At 43.7% G+C, this 23740-nt stretch overlaps 1 protein-coding gene across 1 annotated transcript; it reads right to left on the reverse strand.

Annotated features, from left to right (window-relative positions):
• Positions 1-6707: 6707 nt before the first annotated feature.
• On the reverse strand, positions 6708-7619 carry LOC121997773. Its single transcript, XM_042552395.1, has one exon. The coding sequence runs from the start codon at positions 7536-7538 to the stop codon at positions 6813-6815; it is 726 nt and encodes a 241-aa protein (XP_042408329.1). The 5' UTR covers positions 7539-7619; the 3' UTR covers positions 6708-6812.
• Positions 7620-23740: the final 16121 nt, after the last annotated feature.

Genomic DNA, 23740 nt, shown 5'->3' on the forward strand with positions numbered 1-23740 from the left:
TCATATATGCAGAGCTTGTGGCCAGTTACAATTGCCATGCTCACTACTAAAAAGATGAAAGAGAAGAGCCATCACAATTAGGGATGAGTAATTAGTTCAAAATCCAACCGAATAAATTTTTTGTAGACAAATTGAATTGATCGAATTTTGCCATCAAAATTCAATAAATTGAATTGATATAAAATTGATTAATTCGATCAGTTATCGAATTAACCGATCAATTGACTAATGACGTACTAATGACATCTGATAGTCTATATTGTTGTTCAATTTAGATACTTACTACTTACATTTGATCAGTTTAATCGATTTATAAATTTTAAAATCAAAACTGAACTAAATAAATTAATATTTTATTAAAAAAATTGAATTACAGATTAATCGAACTAAATTTTCGAATTCAGTCGATCTCGATCTGATCGGTTAATTTGATTTAACCACAATCAATTATCCATATGCGTTTTTAAATAAACAAATATGTATACCATTTATTATCACTTTATCTTTTGCATTAAATTAATTTATTCAATAACTATAGCCGATCAGATTTTTTTGGGTTGTTCAACTGTTTGTATTATGTTATGTCTGTGTAATGTGTGCGCAACTGCCTTCACAGTGAAACAGATGGAGGTTAATTAAGTAGAAGATGAAAGATTCTCAGTATTAATGCAATATCACCATCAATCAGGACTTACTGTACATGATCATATATCTTTGAAATAGTTTCAGTGTGGCCTCTTTGAATATATATATATATATATATATATATATATATATATATATATATATATATATATATATATATATATATATATAACATGTTTTTCATGAGGTGTATGATTATGCCATGACATTCTTGATTAGACCACTCCAATACTTAACAAACACAAATAATAATAAGAATTAGAGGTTGTGCCTCTTGTAGGCATATGATTGATTCTTAGCGACTAGAAACTATAATATCAGGAGGAAATGCCTTGTAATCATCGTATACTCGTCTTTAATATATGTCATCAATTCCTCTTCTATTAAAAGAATGTAGGCCCTATATTGGTTGATTGGTCTGTTTTTTTCTTGCACTTTTCCCTTCTCATCTTTTACCTTTTTATTTGTTCTTTCCTCAACAAGCCAATTGTTTTCAGCTATAAGAAATTAGCATTGGACCATGAAGGATGGTGGCATCAAATACTCACAGCTAACAAGAAGAAAAAACAAAGTGAGAAAGATTGAAATAATAAGAATAAGAGAGAGATAAAGGAAGATGTTCTTTGAATTACATATTGAGTTTTAGTAATGCCCATTCTTGTACATCTTTTTCTTCCTTATTTTACCCTTGTAGAAGTTTCATCACTTACCCATTTCTAGATGTATAGATCAGGTGTGGCGTGCCACACACGACACGATACAATGCCACACACGGCACGATACGATACATATCGTAGCAATCTTGATCAGATCGAGTCAACGTAACAAATATAAAAACACCACGAGCTTTTGGATCAAAATTGTGGCCTTTGATTGTCGATGATAGACTTTTTAGTGATCAATCAAAATTTGCTTTTAGTGTTGAAACAAGAAAGTTTAAATGCATGAGAGAGACCTTTTCCTAATAATGTGCCACCCCATTAGTTTATACACCATCATTATTAATGAGGGAGTCACTCTCTATTCGCTGCCCCAAGCTATTTAGGAATTCAACAGCAACAATAATAATAAATATGAATACAATTATTATTAGTTTTGAAAAGCAAGCAACGACAACTATGCAAATTGTTTGAGACCAGACATTCTCTATGATTTGGTGAACAGTCTTGAAAGGAAGAACTACTTGGATTTTCTAGGTTTAGTTAAACAAGAAGAAATCTAGTTCATTGCCAAAAATTTAGGCCGACTTAATTGGTACACGGAAAGATTGGGTTCGAAATGCTTCCTTTATTGCAAATATATTCAACCGAGTTAATCTAATTATTATTTCTTATATTTTAGAAAGACTTTTAATCTAATATATATATATATATATATATATATAGTTTACTTTGATATGTTATCTATATATTAAAAGTAATCTATTAAAATTATTATACAGTCGAAACGTTCTTTTTGCAATCGTATTCTGCTAGTATATCCTTCCTTCGTAGGAAACACCGGGTAGATCGATAGTGACTAGAATTATATAAGGTCAATTTCAATTATAATAATTTTTTTCAAAGTGCCTCTAGGAAATTAAACACAATGTAATTGTTGAAGTAAGAACTTAAAGCATGCATTCAATCATTGTTAACGATGGAAACCATGTCTTTTTCCAAGTAGCACATCATCTATTAATGCAAGAAAAAGGACTACAATTTTGAAACTTCTTTCTTGTCCACATGCACCTAATGTTTTTTTTTTCTTTCAAAAATTTCTTTCAACTTAAGTTTAAGCTCTTCTCTCCTATTGTCGTACTAGTAATTCTCTATCAATATATATTTGTAATCTCCTGATTGGGCAGCTTTCTCTTATTAATAGATCGAGTAGTCCTATTAGAAAGTTATTGCAAAGGTCTTGTTTGAGATCGTCTTCTTTGTCAAAAAGAATTAGAGATGGAGATTTAGGGTTTTTGTTACGGGTTTCCTATAGTATGTAACCAATAGATAAACAATTTTGACACAACTTTATCATCTCTTGCATTGAGAAGAATATCGAAAAGTGATCGGAATCTAAGTAGCCTCTAAAGCTATATGATACAAAACATGTCTCTGATCATTCATGAATGTGCATTCTGGCTCATGTTGACCCACTCATGAAACAAACCCCTCGCAAGAGAAGGCATGACCCAAACTTGTTGTCTATGTTTTAATTTACTAATGAGTTACAAACTACACTACTCAAAACCTAATTGTTATATGACGACAAAGTACTTAATTGTTATAGGACACTAGTATAATCATTTGATAGAGAATTCATTAATTCGCATCTAATAATTGGGGTGAAATTCACTAATTCATGTTATTGTATATATATATTTTTAATTGTGGTACAGATGTGAGCCTCTTAATTAAGATGACAACTAGGGTTATGGATACAACTTGCAAGTTAAGACATTTGACTCATTCAATTATGGACTAATCAAAGTGGGTCCGTGGTCGGTAGACCGATGAGTCCTTTGGTTGACATAAAATTGTATACTAACAAAAAAAAATTAAGATTGATATTTTTTATTATATATTTAATATTTTATGATGTCGTGTCGACATTCATATGAAATCAATCAGCTCCTAATTAATGAAAATTCATCAACACCAAATAAGACACAAATAAGAAAAATCCAATTCTAATAATTAGGATTTTTTTTAGCATTGTCTAACTAGTTGTTGAAGTGCTATGGGTAAAATTTTGTGGAAGCTCATTTCCATGGAAGGAGGGAAGTATTGAATATCCGCTCCCCTTGGTTACTATGAGTGACGCTAAAGAAGAACTGGCATGGGTTAGTGGCTCCACGAATGATTGCCTCCTTGAGCGTGTAGTCGAGTTGGTACTAGGATAGTAGATTTGCATCATAAGAGAATGAGTTGATTCCTACAGGATTCATTACCAGCGGGATTAAATGACTCTCCCACCTAAAAGGTCGCTTGGTACTATAATTTATCTTCCTATATTAGCTGTGGGGCCGGCAATAAGAAATACTTACGGTGAACATAATCATCATTTTTGTATCACAATAAAAGAAAATATTCAAACTATGAAAAGTAAAAGCACTTTCTCGTGGTTGTATCCTTTACCCTACTTGCACCTTTGAAGTTGTCATTCTTAGTATTTTCATCCTTGTTCTTCTCCTATGATCCTCTCCAATCTAGCCCTTTCTCGCCCCCCCCCATCCTAAAAAAAATATATATATATTAAACCAAGTAACACTAGACTTGTGGAGATCGGTCTGATCCCACAGAACTTTTTTACCCGTCGTCAGGATACATCGGGAAGTACTCACGACGAATGACCCAAAAATTCAATATCCTATAATTATACACCCCATTTAAAAGAAAAATCTTATAAATACATCATAACTAGAGATTGAATCATGGATAAAATCAATCTAATACATCCCCCTTCTTTCATTTCAAGTATAACATCTTTCATTTCAAGTATTGTTATAAATGAACTAAAGTTCATGAGTAAGTCTGATGTTCAACTGAATAAAAATTTATTTATATTTGTTTAATATGTATAAAATAAATTAAATAATCAAGTTCAAATAAGTCATTAAAATAAATGAATAAGCTCGTGGGTTCAATTAGTTAATATTCATAAATAAAAATTATTAATTATTTGTAAATAATGTTCACAAATTTAAACTATGTTTACCAATAAAGGTATTATCAATATAGTAATTAAATGAATAAGCTCTAATAAACATAGTTTATGAGAGCTTATTATTAAGAGTTTATGGGTTCAATTAGTTAATATTCATAAATAAAAATTATAAATTATTTGTAAATAATGTTCACAAATTTAAACTATGTTTATCAATATAAAGTTATTATCAATATAGTAATTAAATGAATAAGCTCTCATAAACAGACTAATTAATCAAATTTTAAAATATAAATTAAATAAGTTTTAATTAAGAGTTTGATAATATCTAAATAAATTAAACTTAAACCAAATTCAAATTTATAAAAAAACTAAACTAAACTTGAACAACTATTTTATTTCAATGGTTTAATTTAATTTAGCTAGGCATGTGTTGATTCAACTTGATTGTCTTATCAAACAAACTTGAATAATATAAAATTTGACTCGAGTTAATTCCTTACCTAACTAACTTGAATAATATAAAATTTGACTCGAGTTAATTTCTTACCTAACTGCAATTAGGGTTTCTCTGTCTAGTATCTGATCCTTTTAATCATGACAACGAGAGCCCCTACTGTTGGGACCTTGACGTCCGCTAGAGGAGGGTGAATAGCGTCTCACCAAAATCGATCGCTTCCTATAATGTTAGTTCACAGCGAAAATACAAAAACAAATACTAACAAGAGAAAGCAAACCTAACACGTTGATTTAACGTGGTTCAGAGATAAAACTCCTACTCCACGGCTGTCCATAAGGTGGACGATCCCGATCCATCGGTGGATGATTCCTCGGAAAACCTCCGACTAGCTTAAGCTCCTTGTCGGTGGAGAAACCTCGCCACAAACACTTGAATACAAGCACACCGATCGCACGAAGGCTTGGGAGACTCTAATAGGCTTTAACCAAGTCTATTTCGTCAACCATGTCCAAGCACCTCGAGCTCTATTAAATAGAGCTCGAGAGCAAAATACTAAGCTGTTTTCCCGCTACCAGTCGACTGGTGTATGCACCAATCGACTGGTCTTTTAAGTGAAGCTGACTATTACCTAACGTTCGACTACCAGTCGACTGCTACAGTGTACCAGTCGACTGCTATAGTAACCAGTCGACTGCTACAGTACTGCTACAGTATCACAACAGTACTGCTACAGTGTCGCTACATTACTGCTACAGTAAATCCTAAAACACATAGAATTTTGCCCTGAGTACAATCACTCAGCACTCGTCCTCGCTCGACCAACCTAGACCTAGCTTTCTAGCCTCCTCCATCAGCCTCGCGTCCCTCGGATGTCTCCCCATCCTTCACGTCTTACCTTCTGGAGCTTCCTTCGGCCTTGTCCATATTGTCGAGTCTTCCTTTGCCAAGAGGCTCCTCACCTCCGGGACTTCATCCATTGCCAAGTCACACTTGGACTTACGTTGCCAAGACTACATGCTTGGACTTAATTACACCGCCAAGACTCATTCTTGGACTTTCCTCATTTGCCAAGATCACACTTGGACTTTCCTTGTTATACCTGTATCTTGCACACTCACAAGGCATATCAAATAAAACAATAAACATAACTTAAACCTTTGCCCAAACATCAAAACCTAGGGCACCTAGATTGCTCCAACACCTACTTTCTTTGTTCGAGGTTAATATTCTACTCACAAAGCTGACTCAATTAGATCATAGTTCTTGTGTAAAGTCGACGATTCTGGCAGTCCAGATACCAATTGTTAGGACTAAAAAAAATTAAGATATATATCTCTATAATTATATGATATTGTTCACTTTAAATCTTAACCCTTATAACCTTATTTTTGGACTCTATCTAAAATATGACATACCAATGGAAATATTTTCCCATTTTAAACACATAATCTTTTTTATGTGTTTTTAATATAAGACTTTATTTACAATCTTACAACCCTTGCCTCTACAGTTTTAAGTCTTCTCGTCACTAATAGAGCTTTAAAGATGATATAAAAGAGCCAAGATGATCACTGCTATGGTAAAATTATAGTGAATGAGATTAATGAACTGAACATGTCATTAGGTTAATTGTAGAGTAGGAGAGTAAGAGAGACTATCTTTGCTTTATATTTACTTAATTAATTTCCTCTATATCATATTCTTAACACGACCAAATGCACACAAGCGCATATATTATAAATTTTGTATTTATTTTATATATATTATTTGTGAGGTTAAATCCATTCATCTCTGAGTTATTTAATTCTAGATTTTCTAGATGATTGATCGTAAACAATCAAATTACAAAAGTTCATTTTTGTCATGACTTAATCTTAACTTCTCCAAACAAACTTAGAGAAAAACTAATGACTTGATTAATGTATAATGCCTCAAATTGTGAATTTCCACTGCCATATCGCAACTCTAATTATAACTTGTTCTCATTATACGATATATATATTGTTTATTCACACACGGATCGAGAAATTAAACTTAACCTCAACTTAATTAAAACTAATAATTAAGCTCGTCCCATCATTAACGGTACGTCGCGCCGTCGGCGGTGATGCATGTACTCCGGCGCGACCACCGGTACCGGGCTAATCATCTGCTGGAGGCGCAGCTGCTCGTGGAATTTCTTGATGAACTCCTCCGACTTCTGGTCGATCCGCCCGTCCACCTCCCCTTCCTCCTCCTTCAGCGGGAACGGCGAGTCGGTGACCCTCAGCTGCCTCACCGGAGCGGACGGGCTCTTCCAAATCGCCGGCGACTCCGCCGCCGAAGCAGAGTAGTCTTCTTCTTCTTCTTCGATATCCGCCTCGGCGTAGAGAGTTTCAAGCGCCTTGGCGAAGGCCGCGTCGTCTTCGTCGTCGTCGTAACGGTGGTGGCGGCGGCGGTGGCGGCGGAAGGTGGGGTAGGAGGGGGTGTTGCTGCAGCTGAACTGGACCTCCCGGGGGTTGTAGAAGGCGAGGTCGGGGTCCATGGACCGGCAGGTGAGGGCAGAGTACATGGAGGCGGCACCGCCGCCGCCATGGTACTGGTGGCGGTGGCTGCGGTGGTGGTAGTGATCGTGGTGGTGGTGGATGAGGAGCTGGGTAAGGGCCTTTCCGGCGATCTTTCCACGCTTGAGGAGGAGGTGGAGGTCGACCATGAGCTTGTTCTTGGAGAAGCCCAAGAACAACAGCCTCACGATGTGCCACAGCCTCTTCGCCGCACCCCCACTTCTACTTGCTGACGTCATCTCCATGGAATTGATTTTTTTTTTTTTTAAGAAAAATATTTTTCCTAAGAGAGAGAGAAAGTGAAGGAGGAGGGGATTTTATTTTGGTGCGAGAAAAAATTGGTGGGGGAGGGAAGTATTTATAGCACTCAAGGGAAGAGAAGGTGAGGAGTAAAGAAAGGAAGACATGCAATTAGAGAAAATAAATAAATAAATGATAAAAACATAATTATTATAATATAGGAATTCAAATAGAGCATGTGGTGTGAGGATATTTTCCATCCTTCAATTATTGAATCGAAAATTACTAGAAAGTCCTCGAATGTTTATATAAATAAATCAAATTGAATTTAAAAATCAATCTTACTATTTTATTTTATTAATAATATGTACATTAGCAAACTAAAATAAAAGTACATTAATGTCCTTTTTTTCATACTAAATTAATTTTAAGATTTATTAGTAATTTATATAAACGCATCAATTAGGGATCGTTCAAGACTCAGCTACGGTATATTATTGAGAAATTTTCTCATTAATCAATAGTGATTTAGAGTTCGAGACTCAGTGTATTATTAAAAAAAATTCTAATTAACCAATAGGGGATCTGGAGTTCCAGATTCAATTGCAACATATTATTAAAAATATTTCTCATTAATCAACCAAAGATCTAGAGTTCGAGACTCAGGTATGACATATTATTGAGATTTTTTACTTCTATAAATACTTTAAGCCGACAATGTTAGAAAAATATATTTTTTTTAGTTTTTTTTGTTAAGATCAAATATAATATTAAATTAATTTTTTATAAGAGGGTGTCCGTTATAATAATTTTTTGAATATCACCCTAATATTGTACTATTACTCCACCTGATATAAGGGGTTTAACTCACGTAATGTGTGTACACCTAGTGTTTATAATAAATTGCTATGTCCAAGTAATTTGATTAACTAGGGGAAAAAATGAAAATTATAATTCCCATTTTTAAACAATAAAAATGTTAAATATTTTATTTACTCTTCGTAAAATTAGTCGAGCAATGTGTGGGTGTTTATAAAATAATAAGTGAATTTTAAATATAAAAAATAATACAAAAATTATGTTATTTTTAATATAAAATTTTAAAATATAATGTAATAATAAAAAGATGTATTAGGAAAGCAATAAATGCAATTTTTATCATTTCTATAAAAATGGAATATGAATGAAAGAGAAAATGGAGGGACCAAATTAATATGAAATGAACAAAAAAAAATTAAAGATAGGTCCAAGTTCACAAATTAATGGCAAGTTAAATAAAATTGAAATTCAAATTAAAGCAACTTTTTTCCCCAATACAGTTGTCAAGAATCCAAGAAAACCTTTAATATACAAAATTCAAAAAAATAAAATTATATTAAGATATATTTTGGTAATATTTATATAAAAAACCTTTATTTAATATCCATCTAGCCGTGTTGCACGCACGTAAGCAAGGAACAGGTGTCGCCAATGGAGCCACGTGGAAGGTGTGGGTCCCGGTATTAATATCGACGTGTACGCTACCCTGCATAGTTTTTGTCTAGTCTTTAAATATTTCATTGATTGAAAAGTTTAATTGGTGCAATGCTATCAAAGTCTTTAAATATTTCATTAAATCTCTGTCTCGCACGCTAGTGATTTTAATTTGCTGATAATTGTTTTATTCTAATGGGAACTAGTTTTAATCGAAGAGTTTTAAGGGTTTAAATTTGTATGATAATATTGTTAGATGATACCATGATTGGGATGGAACCCTCAAGTTGGGTCAAAATATAGGAGGTAGCGGTCAAAGTTAAAAAAGGATCAACCTTAGAAGTCTGTGCAGTTGGTTCATTCATATAAGGGATAGCCGATCGAATCATTATGCTAATCGGATTGAGTGATTGTCGGACTTGAGCCAAATCTTACCCTTGGTTCAAGAATAGCATAGTTAATCAGTTCGACAAAGTGATCTAACCGATCGAACCATACATCTGGTTAGACCAATTAGATACTCAGTTTTTCTGAGCTTCCTTATTCAATGAAGACGTTGAGCGAAGACCAAGTCTACGACAAGGTGGTCAGATTATCAGCTTTACATATAGTAGACCCCTCAACCCAACGACCCCATAATATCTTTTTGACATTTTGTGCAACGAAAAATAAAGAATATTCTACAGGCAAGTTGTATATTAGAAGCTTCCTCTAGTCATACACAAAATTACGAGTTTATTTTGGGAAATATGTCAGAGCATCTTTATGACATACCCTTTTTTGGAGATGCTTTGAGATTTATACATAAACAATGACACTATAAAAAAGGGTCTCCATTTACAGACGTAGGTACGCACACAAGACGCGATACCACTAGCTATTGCTCACTATTCATTCATTTTATCCAACTTGACTCGATCACTGACTTAAGTTTCGGAGGATCAATACCGGGGGCCCCCTCCCTGGCTTGATACTAGCGCTCTTTTCGAGACATAGGAGTACTTCGAAGGCATCTTTGGATAGCAAGGAGTCTTGTTTTGGTCAATATCAAAGTCACCGTTCCTAGCTTACCATTCTCCACTTTTGCACAAGATAATATTTGACGCTGTCTGTAGAAACTTCACCTGTATTCTAAACGTGAAGATGCACGAAACTGAATGACTCACTGTCATAACCTTATTAAGAGAGAATTTAGAGATGTTGATAGACGCTAGAGTGGTCAGAATACTGCAACAACAACAACAAGCAGCAGAGAGCCACTTGTCGAACTATCCTGCTATATCTGTGATCGACTATCAGGCCAAGTGTAGGACTCGATTGGAAGGCCCGACAGGGTTCCAACTATTTTTTTTTATCAATCCACCCTCCCCCGGCCACCTTCTTGCAAGTACCTTTGCAGCCTGTGCCCCATCACCAATTGCATATCATCGGACACTGTTCCACACGCTCCTTGATGACATGGGTCGAGCGAATAGGCCTCAAGGCTTGTCTTCAGAAAATGTGTCTGTCTGTGATCATCATAAAAGCAAAGCTCCGATGGTCAATAGTTCTCCCAAGTGGGTGAGTATGTCGTTCTCCCAAGAAATTTTGGAGGATAAGTTGCCAACTCATTTTCGACCACTCTCGATCAGAGAATATGGAGGGGCGATTGACATGGAGGACCAACTACCCAAATTTGAAAATGTGGCTATCCTCTATCAATATATGGACAGGGTCAAATGCTGAGTGTTTCTCACGACACTGTCTGGCTCATCGGAGAGGTGGTTTAACCGACTCTTGACTGAGTCCATATACTGCTTTAAGGACTTTCACAAAACCATTTTGCATCTGCCAACATTACCGCCAACCCAACAAAACTTCAGGTCGGAACCCTGCTGGGGCGGAATCAGTAGGGCCACCAACAAAGAAATAACCGAGCATCGACTCGAGCATCTGCAGAACAGGCTCCATGCGACCCACCCGAGAGGAAGAAAATCATAGCAATATCACTCGGGGCGATATTAGGATGATAGCAGGTGGCTCAACCAATGGTGATTCCAATCTAGCTAGAAAATTACATGCATGCCGACTAGAGATCCATGTGATTGAGTGCAACCAAAAAATAACACAAGGACCAAAGATCAGTTTGGCCCCAAAAACTTAGAAGGGATGGAAATGCCCCACAATGATATATTAATTATTAAAGTTGTGATAACTAACTATAATATTCATCGTACTTTTGTTGACATAGACAGTTTGGTCAACATAATTTTCAAGAAGACACTCGAGCAAATTCGGATAGACGTGAGCGAGCTACAGCTAATGACTACACCTCTATACGGGTTCACTAGCAATGAGGTACAGTCGATCGGACAAGTTCGGTTGGCTATATTTCTGGGAGAAGAGCCACTCATGAGGACTCGCTAATCGAAATTCATAGTGGTGGATGTTCCATCAGCATATAATGTAATCCTTGGTTGACTATCGCTAAACGAGTTCCGAGCCTTCATCTCTACATTCTGCTAGAAGATCAAATTCCCGATGGACGACTCGGCCGACGACGTGGAGCTAGTGAAGACTGAAGCTTACGCCGCTTAGAAAATACAACGAGTGGAAGTTAATGTTATTCAGGAAGCTCCTCCAACCTTGGTCTACAAAGAAAAAGAGGAAATGCAAATCCATCCACGTTGGTCGGAGGCTACCACTTATATTGTAGCAGATCTGACCCCCAAAAAATAAAACAGAGTTGATTGCTTTCTTGAATCACAATAATGTCTTTTCGTGGACTCCTCATAAGCTCACGGGCATCTCACCTACAATAATAGAGCATGTCCTGCACGTTTGAATGGACGTTTGGCCAGTCAAACAAGGAAAAAGAGATTTCAGAATAGAGCAGAACCAAATCATCCAAGCGGAAGTGGACATGTTACTCAAAGTTTGGCACATTCATGAAGTGCAGTTCCCAAGCGGGCTCGCAAACACAGTATTGGTGTCTAAGTCCGGGAACAGGTGATGGGTCTGCGTAGACTTCAGAGATTTAAATAAGGCGTGTCCAAAAGATTACTACCCTTTACCATGCATTGACCAAGTGGTGAACTCAACCGTCAGCTGCGAGTTGATATGTATACTGGATGCATATTAAGGTTACTACCAAGTCCCTCGGGCCAAGGAAGACCATGAAAAATTAGCTTATCAATGTGGAGAGAACATACTGTTATAACATCATATCATTCGGACTGAAGAATGTCAGAGAAACATACCAGTGGCTTATGAACAAGGTGTTCTGAGAGTAGATCGACAGAAATATGGAGGTCTATGTAGATGATATACTAATCAAATCCCTCTAAGCTGCTGATTTATGTGCAGATATAGAAGAAACTTGTTAGACCTTGAGGAAGTATGAGGTCAAGCTCAATTCCAATAAATGTTTATTCAGGGTGAAAAGTGGATGCTTTCTCAACTATAGTGTGACCGAGCGAGGAATTGAAGTCAACCCAAGTAAGGTGAAGGCCCTCCAAGATATGCCACGCCATGTAATCTGAAGGAAGCACAACGCTTGACAGGACAAATCACGGCTCTTTGCTGGTTCATTTCAAGGTCGTCCTACCGAAGTTTACCTTTTTTTTAAAAGTACTTCATCAAGCCACAAAATTTCAATGGAACACTGAATGTGATAAAGCACTGAAGGATCTCAAAAGTTATTTATCTTCTTTGCCTATACTTGCTGATCCTGTCCGAACCAAGAGTCAGCGGACGCTGGGCACGTGGCGCTCTCTGCTGGATCTTCGAGTGCTTCGGCGAACCTGCAACAAACCGGGCCGGGAGAGGTTCCCGGCGACGGTCCTCCGACGCTCAAGTCAGGTAGGCTATGGAGAAAGTGGCTGCCAAATCTGTATCATGCGTACCTTTGGCGAAATAATAGCCTCTTTATATAGGACGGAGAAAGAATTGATGCACGCCCATCGAGATGCATACGTGTCAGCAACCCATACCACGGTATGCACTTGTCAGAGAGCTTACCTGATCCCATACTGCTACAGTGAGAGAATGTTCTTTGATGGGACGGCAGGACCCCCGTTGTCAGGCTAGAGGTATGGCATAGCTATACGACTTGACGGCTGTCAGAAAATGTTCCCATCTTTTACCCACCACCTGTCTGGGGAGCCCGGCCCACCGGGCGGGCGGTGAAAGTCCGGACGCGGTGAAAGTCGTCCGGACGGCCCTGATTCTTTGCGCCGTCCGGGGGGTGCTTCCTTCCGCTCGGTTATTGTGCACTGCTTCATTTGAGCGTCGGAACCCTGGTCCCTACCAGGGTGTCTTTTTACTATCAGATTTCCCTTTTTTCCGAGTCCGGTCGGCTCGCCCCTTTCGGGTGAGCCACTGGACCCTTTGACCTCCCCTCACCATTGACTCCTCCTCTCGAGTCTAGTCGAAGGAGGCAAAGTCCGACTGACTGGACTGCCGATCTGCCGAACAATGATTATCGCATTAGGCCGCTCGGCGCGACATACGGCTGCTCATTCATGCGGCGATATCTGTCCGTTCGGCGATACTTTGTCCATGCCTTGTATTTTCTTGGAATCGACGTCCGTTGTTCTCCCACACCTCCCATCACGTGCTCTGCGCACGGTAAGGGGAGTTCATTAAATGCGGCTAGTAACCGGCTGACACGTGGCGATCGTGCATTTGTCAGAGTATGGCGGTTGCGTCACTTCCGATGGGACAGCCGCCGTTTGAAACGGACGATCAGATGACAACCTCGATATCGACGACCTGGATCGGACGGTGGAGATCGCTTCCGGGCGGCGATATAAAGCCCTTGACTTCGTTTCCGCCGCATTTCATCTTCTTCATTTCCAGATTCCTGTCGCTCCTCCTTTCGCCGGCGGCCTTGTGCTCAGACTTCCCGACGATCACACGGCAACTTCCGATCATCTCCCTCGATTGTAAGATCCTTTTTCTCGCTCGAGACGCGTTCTTCTTTCTGTTAATCATCCTCGTCAGTCGGTTTTCTTCCTTTGCTTGAACCATCCTCTTCTATCCCGCATTCTGGCCTTTCGATCATGACCAGTACCTCGCAGTCAACCGGCGGTGCTCCGGGTCTTTGGTACTCGAACATGGAAAGTCGGTTCGACGAGGAAGACGCCATGCGCCTTATTCGAGCATATAACCTACCGACCGACCACGAAATAGTGTTAGCCATGCCTTCCGATCGGCCTAACGATCCTCCGTCCGGCACTGTTGTCTTCTTCCGTGATCAATTCCTGGCCGGCCTACGTTTTCCTCCTCACAAGTTTTTCTTAGAAGTTTGCAACTATTTCCGCATTCCGCTCGGCCAAGTAGTTCCCAATTCTATTAGATTGCTGAGCGGAGTGATAGTTTTGTTCAAACTGAACGGCATTCCCTTAAACCCGAAAATCTTCCACTACTTCTACTATCCCAAGCAAGCCGAGTGGGGTACCTTTGTTTTCCAATCTAGGATAGGCTTCGTCCTTTTCGATAATATGCCGAGCTCCAACAAACACTGGAAGGAGCATTTTTTCTATATTCGCTTAGCGGCCCACTTTCCGCACTAAGTGGCAGACAGCCATGCAAGTTTAGAGGTGACGCAGACTATCTCCATGCAGCCGAACGGCTAGTCGGTCAGCGCTATCACATTGACAAGATGCTTCTCCCAGAGTAATGCATATATTCGGCTTGTCTTACACCAGCCGATCCGCCTTGTAGCATGAGTAAGCTTCCCTATCTCCCTTTATTTTGTTCTAACTGATTTATTCTCTGCTCTGCAGCTGAGGTCATGTGGAGAGCCAGAGCTACCGAGAAGCTCAAACTGAAAGCCGCTCAGATTGAGGCGGTGACGAGCAAGGAGGCCGCCGAAGAGGGGAGCGAGAGCCCCTTCCTGTTCTTCACCGACTTTCACGACGAGTTGGCCGATGCGGTGCGCGAAGGCCGCCGTCGTGAATTCGCCAAGTTCGATGCCTTCGCCGATGAGGAAGCGCGCAAGAATATTCCCGATCCCAATGCCGCCGCGACCCGCCGGGGCTGTCCGGAACAGTTTCCGTCGAGAGTACCCCTACCCTCAGGATTCTCCGAGGGCCACTCGGAAGTTCCGCCGTCCAGCCCTTCGAGGACTCGACGACGTCTCAAGCGTTTAGGCGAGCTACCCTCCTCTTCTGCTGGTGGGCCATCTCGAGCGGGCCGAGCGGCCGGAATCTACTCAAAACCGTCCTGCGCCTCCCTTGAGGCGTACATGGTCGATCGGCGATATTTCCGAGCAGATGATCACCACAGCGGGTCCTCTCGCACAAGCTTGGATAGATGCTCGAGTCGTATAGCCAAATTGACTCCCGGGCAGCTCGGTGACAACAATCTACAATATGGCCCTTCCTTCTTTTCTCTCCTATTTGAAGTTTTTAACCTGCTGTTTTCTAACAGAACTGGGTGGAGCAGATCGCCATTAGCGATCGATTGGCGGTGGAGGAGGAATCAAGAAACAAAAACAGTGGGACGCCAGTAATACGGTCGGCCCTGGAGAAGGCAAAAATCACTAGAAGCGGCGGAAGCGAGTCACGATCCGCGAGCAAGGTCGTTCGGCGAAACAATGATTAAACAACGAGACAAGGAGATCCGGACGGCGACCACTCGGAAGCAACAGGCCATCAATGATATGGACCACATGAAGGTGGAGATCCGGGGGCTGGAGCAACGCATTAAGGACCTGGATGCTCTGCTGGCCACCGAAAAAGAGAGCCGCTCGGCTGATCTCCAAAGATTCGATGGAGACTTGAAGGATCTCCAAGCCGCTAGCGACGCTGCCCATGCCGCGCTCAAGGAATATCAAGAGGGAGAGTCGACCCGCTCGGAGGAAGTGAGGAAGGCGTTCCTCCGCTCGGAAGGCTTCGGAGAGAAGTTTACCGACAAGATATCCCTCACGTTCGAGGAGGCAATCAAGGCGGCGGTGGGCTACTTGAAGACCAAAGGTCACCTGTCTGCCGAGCTGACCATCCCCCCCGAGGACTTAGCGAGCGTGATGGATGCCATCCCCGACGCTCTTTTTGATTTTGATGTGTGAAGAGCGTTTTTGTAAGCTTTTTTGAATTCCCGCCGTTCGGCCCGGCTTATGTAATGACTTTTTTGACTTGCATATTAGATAATCTTCTGTTCCTCTCTATTTTAGCTTCTATTTGAGCTAGAAATCCTCGTCTCCAAAGGGGTTTTCGCTGGATTTTCGCAAGACCTCCAGCTCAGGCGTTTATAGACGCGGAGCTCGACGGCGCGGTTTTTATAGCCGGTCGGCGCGGCTCTCGATTTTTAACGACGGAGCTCGTCGGCGCGTCCGCTCGGATTATTTAAAGACGCCGGCTCGTCTCTCGATATTTATCGTCGGAGCTCGACGGCGCGGTTTTTATAGCCGGTCGGCGCGGTTTTTATAGCCGGTCGGCGCGGCTCTTGATTTTTAACGACGCCGGCTCGTCTCTCGATATTTATCGTCGGAGCTCGACGGCGCGGTTTTTATAGCCGGTCGGCGCGGCTCTCGATTTTTAACGACGGAGCTCGTCGGCGTGTCCGCTCGGATTATTTAAAGACGCCGGCTCGTCTCTCGATATTTATCGTCGGAGCTCGATGGCGCGGTTTTTATAGCCGGTCGGCGCGGCTCTTGATTTTTAACGACGGAGCTCGTCGGCGTGTCCAGTGAGACTGCACACCCGGCCGAACGGCGCGGCCTTCGTCGTCGAGCGCTTGGCTTGTATATAATCATCCCTGAGGTAGTCTCGGCTAAAATGTACCTAGCCGAACGGCTCAGGCCTTCGCTCCAGGCGATAATCTCCCTCTATCATCCTGATCAGCGCAGGGTTTTGGTTTCCTTCCTGCCACACTAGTATGCAGCCCGGCTGAACAGCTCGGGGTCTTCGAGTTCGAGCTCCCGGTTTGGACATAAACCTCCCGACCGATCGGCTCGGGGGCCTTCGGGTCACGATGATAATGCCTTATATTCGCTCTTTTGACTTTTCATCTCTGCATTTCAAGTATTTAGTCGAAAAATGAAGTACACAGGGTGATTTACAGTGATACACCTTTCACCCGACCGATAAGGTTGGAGGTGGTTCGCGCTCCACGGTCTATCTAGCTGCCTACCGTCCTCGTCTTCCAAATAATACGCGCCCGAGCGGAGCTTTTCGATGACTTTGAAGGGACCTGCCCATGGAGCTTCAAGCTTGCCGACATCGCCGACCGGCTTCACTTTCTTCCAGACAAGATCGCCGACCTGGAACGATCTGGGAATGACGCGCCGGTTGTAGTTTTGCCTCATCCGCTGACGGTATGCCATTAGCCGAACGGACGCCTTTGCCCTCTCCTCTTCTACCAAGTCCAGCTCCATGTTTCTTCGTTCGGCATTGCCATCACCATAGCTCTGGATCCGGGCTGACTCAATGCCGACTTCGACCGGAATGACAGCCTCACCGCCATATACCAAATGGAACGGTGTGACTCCTGTCCCTTCTTTTGGCGTCGTTCGGATGGCCCACAAGACGCTCGGCACTTCATCCGGCCAACTTCCTCCCATATGGTCGAGCCGAGCGCGCAAAATACGAAGAATTTCCCGGTTGGCGACTTCAGCTTGACCGTTGCTCTGAGGATAGGCCACGGACGTGAAATGTTGCTCAATGCCGTAGCTTTTGCACCAATCCTCTAACATCTTCCCTATGAACTGCCGTCCGTTGTCGGACACTAGTCGGCGAGGGATGCCGAACCGACAAATGATGTGTTGCCAGATGAATTTTTTAACCATTTGTTCAGTGATCTTTGCCACGGCCTTGGCCTCCACCCACTTGGAGAAATAGTCTTCGCCACTAGTAAAACTTTCTACGCTTGGCCGCCATCGGAAATGGACCCACAATATCCATTCCCCATTGATCGAACGGACATGAGATGGTTGATGCCTTCATCTCCTCTGCCGGTCGGTGGGAGAAGTTGTGATACTTCTGGCACGAAAGGCATGTAGATACTGTCCGAGCGGCATCTGTTTGTAAAGTTGGCCAAAAGTATCCGGCCAAGAGAATCTTCTTGGCCAACGAGCGTCCGCCCGGATGACCTCCGCATGATCCTTGATGTACTTCCCGGAGGATGTAAGCTGAGTCCTCCGAGCTTACACATTTCAGCAAAGGGCGCGAGAAAGCTTTCTTGTAAAGTTGATCTCCGATTAGTGTAAACCGACCGGCTCTTCTTCTGAGGAGCCGGGCTGCATATTCATCTGATGGTGTGGTGCCCGAACGGAGGAATTCTATAATAGGTGTCCTCCAGTCATTTGAAAACGCGAGGCCTTGCATCCGGTCGACATGCGCCACCAGCAGCGTTTTTTCAATTGGTTGCTGAACGGCGACCGGCGTTATTGAGCTCGCGAGTTTGGCTAACTCATCGGCCTCCTGGTTCTCCGTTCGGGGAATCTTCTGAATAAGCACCTCTCGGAAAGCAGCTTTGAGTTTTTCAAAAGCCTCAGCGTAGAGTTTGAGCCGAACACTGTTGATTTCAAAGGTGCCGGAAAGTTGCTGAGCGGCCAACTGTGAATCAGAATAGAGTGCCACCCGACCGGCTCCCACATGCCGTGCCGCTTGCAATCCGGCTATGAGGGCCTCATACTCGCTTCATTGTTAGTAGCTTTGTAGTCTAGCGACGGATAGGTGCATCTTTTCTTCCCGAGGTGAGAGTAGTAATACTTCCTTGCCAAGTGGAGGATCCATCCATATATTCTCCACATAGCTTCCGGCTCGGTCTTTGCACTTGGTCACAAAATCAGCCAAAGATTGGGCTTTAATCGCCGGGGCTGATATTGGATGTCAAATTCACTTAATTCAGTCGTCCACTTGATAAGCCGTCCGGACGCTCCTGGATTCAACCCTAGTGGACTGTTCGTCCGGACAATGATGGTGTGAGCCAAGAAATACGGTCGACGCCGAGCGGCTAAAACCAAAGCTAAAGCCAACTTCTCGAGCCCGGTGTAACGAAATTCAGCATCTTTTAAAATGTGGCTTAGAAAATACACATTGCTCTTTGGCTCGCCCTCACAAGTCTTGAGCCTCTGACATACTCGATTGACACAGATACATATCTGATGACTCACCCCGTCGGCTTGGCAGACAGAGAGAATTCAGATATGTCTTCAATTCTTCAAATGCTCGGTCACACTCTTCATCCCACTCGAACTTAGTAGCCTTGCGCAGATTTTGAAGAATGGCGAGCTCCGATCGCAGTTCTGGAGATGAATCTGGACAAAGCAATTATCCGACCGGTCAACCTTTGCACTTCTCTTGTATTTCTTGGGGGCGGCATGTCTTGCAGTGCTTTCACCTTGCTGGGATTTGCTTCGATTCCCCGCTCGGTCACTATGTACCCCAAGAAACGCCCTCCTTTAGCTCCGAACAGGCACTTCTGTGGATTTAGCTTGACTCCATATTTGCGCAGTGTTCGGAAGGTTTCTTCCATATCCTTGAAAAGATCGGCCGCTCGGACGGATTTGATAAGAATGTCGTCCACATAAACTTCCAGATTCCGCCCGATCTGCTCCTTGAACACCTTGTTCATCAAGCGTTGATAGGTGGCCCCGGCATTCTTCAATCCGAACGGCATCACATTGTAGCAATATGTGCCGTCGGCCGTTACGAAGCTTACTTTTTCTTGATCTTCCCGGGCGAGCGGCACTTGATGATATCCTTGGTAGGCGTCAAGCATGCAAATTAATTCGCAGCCGGCCGTAGAGTCCACCAGCTGATCTATCCGGGGCAGAGGATAAAAATCCTTGGGGCATGCTTTGTTTAAGTCTCGAAAGTCGATGCAGACCCTCCACTTGCCGCCCGGCTTGGAGACCAAGACTACGTTGGCCAGCCAGCTTGGGAACTGCACCTCGCGTATGTGGCCGGCCTTCAGAAGTTTTTCTACTTCTGCCCGGATAATAGTATTCTGCTCGGCGCTGAAATCCCTTTTTCTCTGCTTCACCGGCCGAGCGTCCGGTCGGACATGCAATTCATGCTGCGCCAGGCTCGGCGAAATTCCAGGTAACTCATGTGTCGACCAGACGAAGACATCATAATTTCGTTGGAGGCACTGGATCGCTTCTCCTTCTGTTCTTTCCCCAGATCAGAGGCGATAAAAGTCGTGGCCTCCGATCGGGTTGGATGGATCTGGACTTCCTCCTTTTCATCATAAATTAAAGCAGGAGGTTTCTCAGTTATGGCGTGTACCTCGATTCGGGGTGCCTTCCGGGCGGAACAGGCCTCCGCTCGGATCATCTCTATATAGCAGCGCCGAGCTGCTAGCTGATCTCCCCGCACTTCTCCTACTTTGTCTTCCACTGGGAACTTTATCTTTTGGTGGAAGGTTGAGACAACCGCTCGGAATTCGCCGCGCGGTCATCCCAAAATGACGTTGTAGGATGATGGAGAATCGACCACCACGAAGTTGATTGTCCTGGTCCTCTGGCTCTTCTCCCGGTGAGGTGGCCGGATTTGTCCGACCGGCTGAACTTCGTTGCCCGTAAACCCGTAGAGCGGGGTCGTCTGGGCGAACGGCTTGATCAATTTGCAGCTGGTCGAACGCCTTCTTGAATATGATGTTGACCGAGCTCCCTGTGTCAACAAATATGCGGTGAATGGTGTAATTTGCTATTACCGCTTTAACGAGCAGCGTCGTGGGGCACTTCTACTCCTTCTAAGTCCCCAGGTCGAAAGTGATTTCGGTCCACTTGCCCGTTCTTGACTACGATCGACGCGTGGATCTGCGGTTGTCGGACGCCCGCCTTTCGGCTCGATTGGAGTCTCCTCACGTCGGTCCGCCAATAACGTTGATCTCGCCGGAAGTATTGTCCGGTTTTCCTCCTCCCGGTCGTGGCCGTTCCCTGGACCCCCGGCGATTCTCCCGCCTCGGAGATCGGTGCCGATCGGGTGTCTGCTGATGTCGCCTCTCGGTGTGGGTCCGGTCAGCTTCATGAGTCCTATGTCTCCTGTCGATGGGAGGAGACCGTCGTTCGGCTTTCCTGGGAACGGGATTGGACAACAAGGGAATGCTTCGGCAATCCCTCGTGTTGTGTGTATCCGTCTGGTGGAAGGTGCAGAACATAGGGGTCCACCTCCTCTTTGGCTTGGGCCGAGCGGCAGCCACCTCTTGTACGTGAGATCTGGCATGGGGGGGTCGGATTGCATCGGCCCTCGGTCCTCTGGGCGGCTGCTGAGCGGCTTGCTGTTTCCGCTCGGCGTGAGTATGTGCCCGCTCGGCAGGAGCTTCCTTTTTCCGAGCGGCTTGCGCTTCTTCCACATTTATATATTCGTTGGCTCGATGTAGCATGTGATCATAATCTCGGGGCGGCTTTCGGATGAGCGACCGGAAGAAGTCTCCATCCGCTAGGCCTTGCGTGAAGGCGTTCATCATCGTCTCCGAGGTGGCCGTTGGGATGTCCATCGCCACTTGGTTGAACCGCTGAATGTAAGCTCGAAGCGATTCTCTCGGCTCTTGCTTGATGGCGAACAAGCTGACACTTGTCTTTTGATAACGCCGACTACTGGCGAAGTGGTGGAGGAAGGCCGTTCGGAATTCCTTGAAGCTCGTGATGGATCCGTCCGGCAACCTCCGGAACCACCGTTGAGCAGATCCCGAGAGAGTGGTAAGAAAGACTCGGCACTTCACTCCATCGGTGTATTGATGGAGCGTGGCTGTGTTATCAAACTTACCCAGATGATCATCCGGGTCCGTTGTTCCATTGTACTCGCCGATTGTCGGAGGCACGTAGTGCTTGGGCAGAGGGTCCCGTAGTATAGCCTCCGAGAATTGGCGATTGATCTGCTCGGGGGAGAAGTCCGCTCGGGGAGCTTTCCCCTTCCTGTCATCCCGCCTTGGCATTTCATCTGAGGAAGATCCTATATCTCTTCGGGCCGGCGTGGCTCCAGGGGTGCGAAATAAGGCCCGATGGAATGCGACGGTGGCTGGAGGTGCTTCCGCTCGGCCACCTGACGCAGATGTTGCTTGCTGCTCCGCCCGCTCGACGGATGCTTTTTGTTTTTGCTCCACGAGTTTGGCGGCCCTTATCTCGACCAGAGCGTCGAGTTCCTCCCTTGAAAGTGTCACCGTGTGCTGTCGTCCAGCCTCGTCCATTGTCTCTGCTCGGATGCAGGAGCGTTCCCACAGACGGCGCCAATTTGATCCTGTCCGAACCAAGAGTCAGCGGACGCTGGGCACGTGGCGCTCTCTGCTGGATCTTCGAGTGCTTCGGCGAACCTGCAACAAACCGGGCCGGGAGAGGTTCCCGGCGACGGTCCTCCGACGCTCAAGTCAGGTAGGCTATGTATCATGCGTACCTTTGGCGAAGTAATAGCCTCTTTATATAGGACGGAGAAAGAATTGATGCACGCCCATGGAGATGCGTACGTGTCAGCAACCCATACCACGGTATGCACTTGTCAGAGAGCTTACCTGATCCCATACTGCTACAGTGAGAGAATGTTCTTTGATGGGACGGCAGGACCCCCGTTGTCAGGCTAGAGGTATGGCATAGCTATACGACTTGACGGCTGTCAGAAAATGTTCCCATCTTTTACCCACCACCTGTCTGGGGAGCCCGGCCCACCGGGCGGGCGGTGAAAGTCCGGACGCGGTGAAAGTCGTCCGGACGGCCCTGATTCTTTGCGCCGTCCGGGGGGTGCTTCCTTCCGCTCGGTTATTGTGCACTGCTTCATTTGAGCGTCGGAACCCTGGTCCCTACCAGGGTGTCTTTTTACTATCAGATTTCCCTTTTTTCCGAGTCCGGTCGGCTCGCCCCTTTCGGGTGAGCCACTGGACCCTTTGACCTCCCCTCAGCGTTGACTCCTTGTGGGGTTCCGGCTTTTTACCGCCGGATCACTTGCGAAGCCCATTGCTTGCGAGCCACTGTGGATATACTTGTCTTCCACCAAAAGGGCAGTCAGGTCAACGTTAATGTGACAAGATGGCAATGAGCAGCAACCTATGTATTTTTTAACTCATTTATTAAAAGACACTGAATGCTGCTACACTGCTCTCGAGAAGTTGACATACGAGTTGATTTTAGCCACTCGGAGGTTACACTCTTACTTTCTCTCCCATACTATAATTATTTTGACTAATAGCACACTGGGTCGAGTACTTATTAATCCAGAGACGTTAGAAAGATTGATCAAGTGGACCATAGAATTAAGTGAATACAACATACAGTACCAACCCCAATCGGTCATTAAAGCCCAAGCTTTAGTTGATTTTATAATGGAAATACAAAGTCCCAAGCCATAAGAAACTCAGAGAATTTACGTGGATAGATCATCCACTCGGCAAGACAGTGGAGTCGGAATACTTATGATAATGCCTCGAGAAGACCGAATGCAACTGTTCATTCAACTAGAATATCGAGCCACCAACAATAAAATGAAGTATAAAGCGTTAATAGCTGGCATGCATGCTGCCAAGCACGTGGGAGCTTCCCGAGTCCTGATTTACTTGGAACCTCAATTGGTAGTGCAATAACTATCAGGTAACTTTAAAATAAATAATGATCCGTTGAAATTGTATGTTGAGGCGTTTGAAAAGCTTAAGTCTAGATTCAAGAGGTGGTAATTTCCCAAGTGGAAAATCAATATGTGAATGCGCTTGCCAAGCTGGCTAATTCAATGAACCCTTGGACACTAGATAAGTCGATTGAGTAAGCACTATTGATATCTCACGTTGAGCAACAAACGAAAGAAGAAATATAGATTGATTG

This window comes from Zingiber officinale, chromosome 6A, assembly GCF_018446385.1.
Source record: "Zingiber officinale cultivar Zhangliang chromosome 6A, Zo_v1.1, whole genome shotgun sequence".
Taxonomy (NCBI): Eukaryota; Viridiplantae; Streptophyta; class Magnoliopsida; order Zingiberales; family Zingiberaceae; genus Zingiber; species Zingiber officinale.

Coding starts and splice junctions, on each gene's coding strand:
- LOC121997773 (XM_042552395.1), bottom strand. CDS start 7,538: ATGGAGATGACGTCAGCAAGTAGAAGTGGGGGTGCGGCGAAGAGGCTG.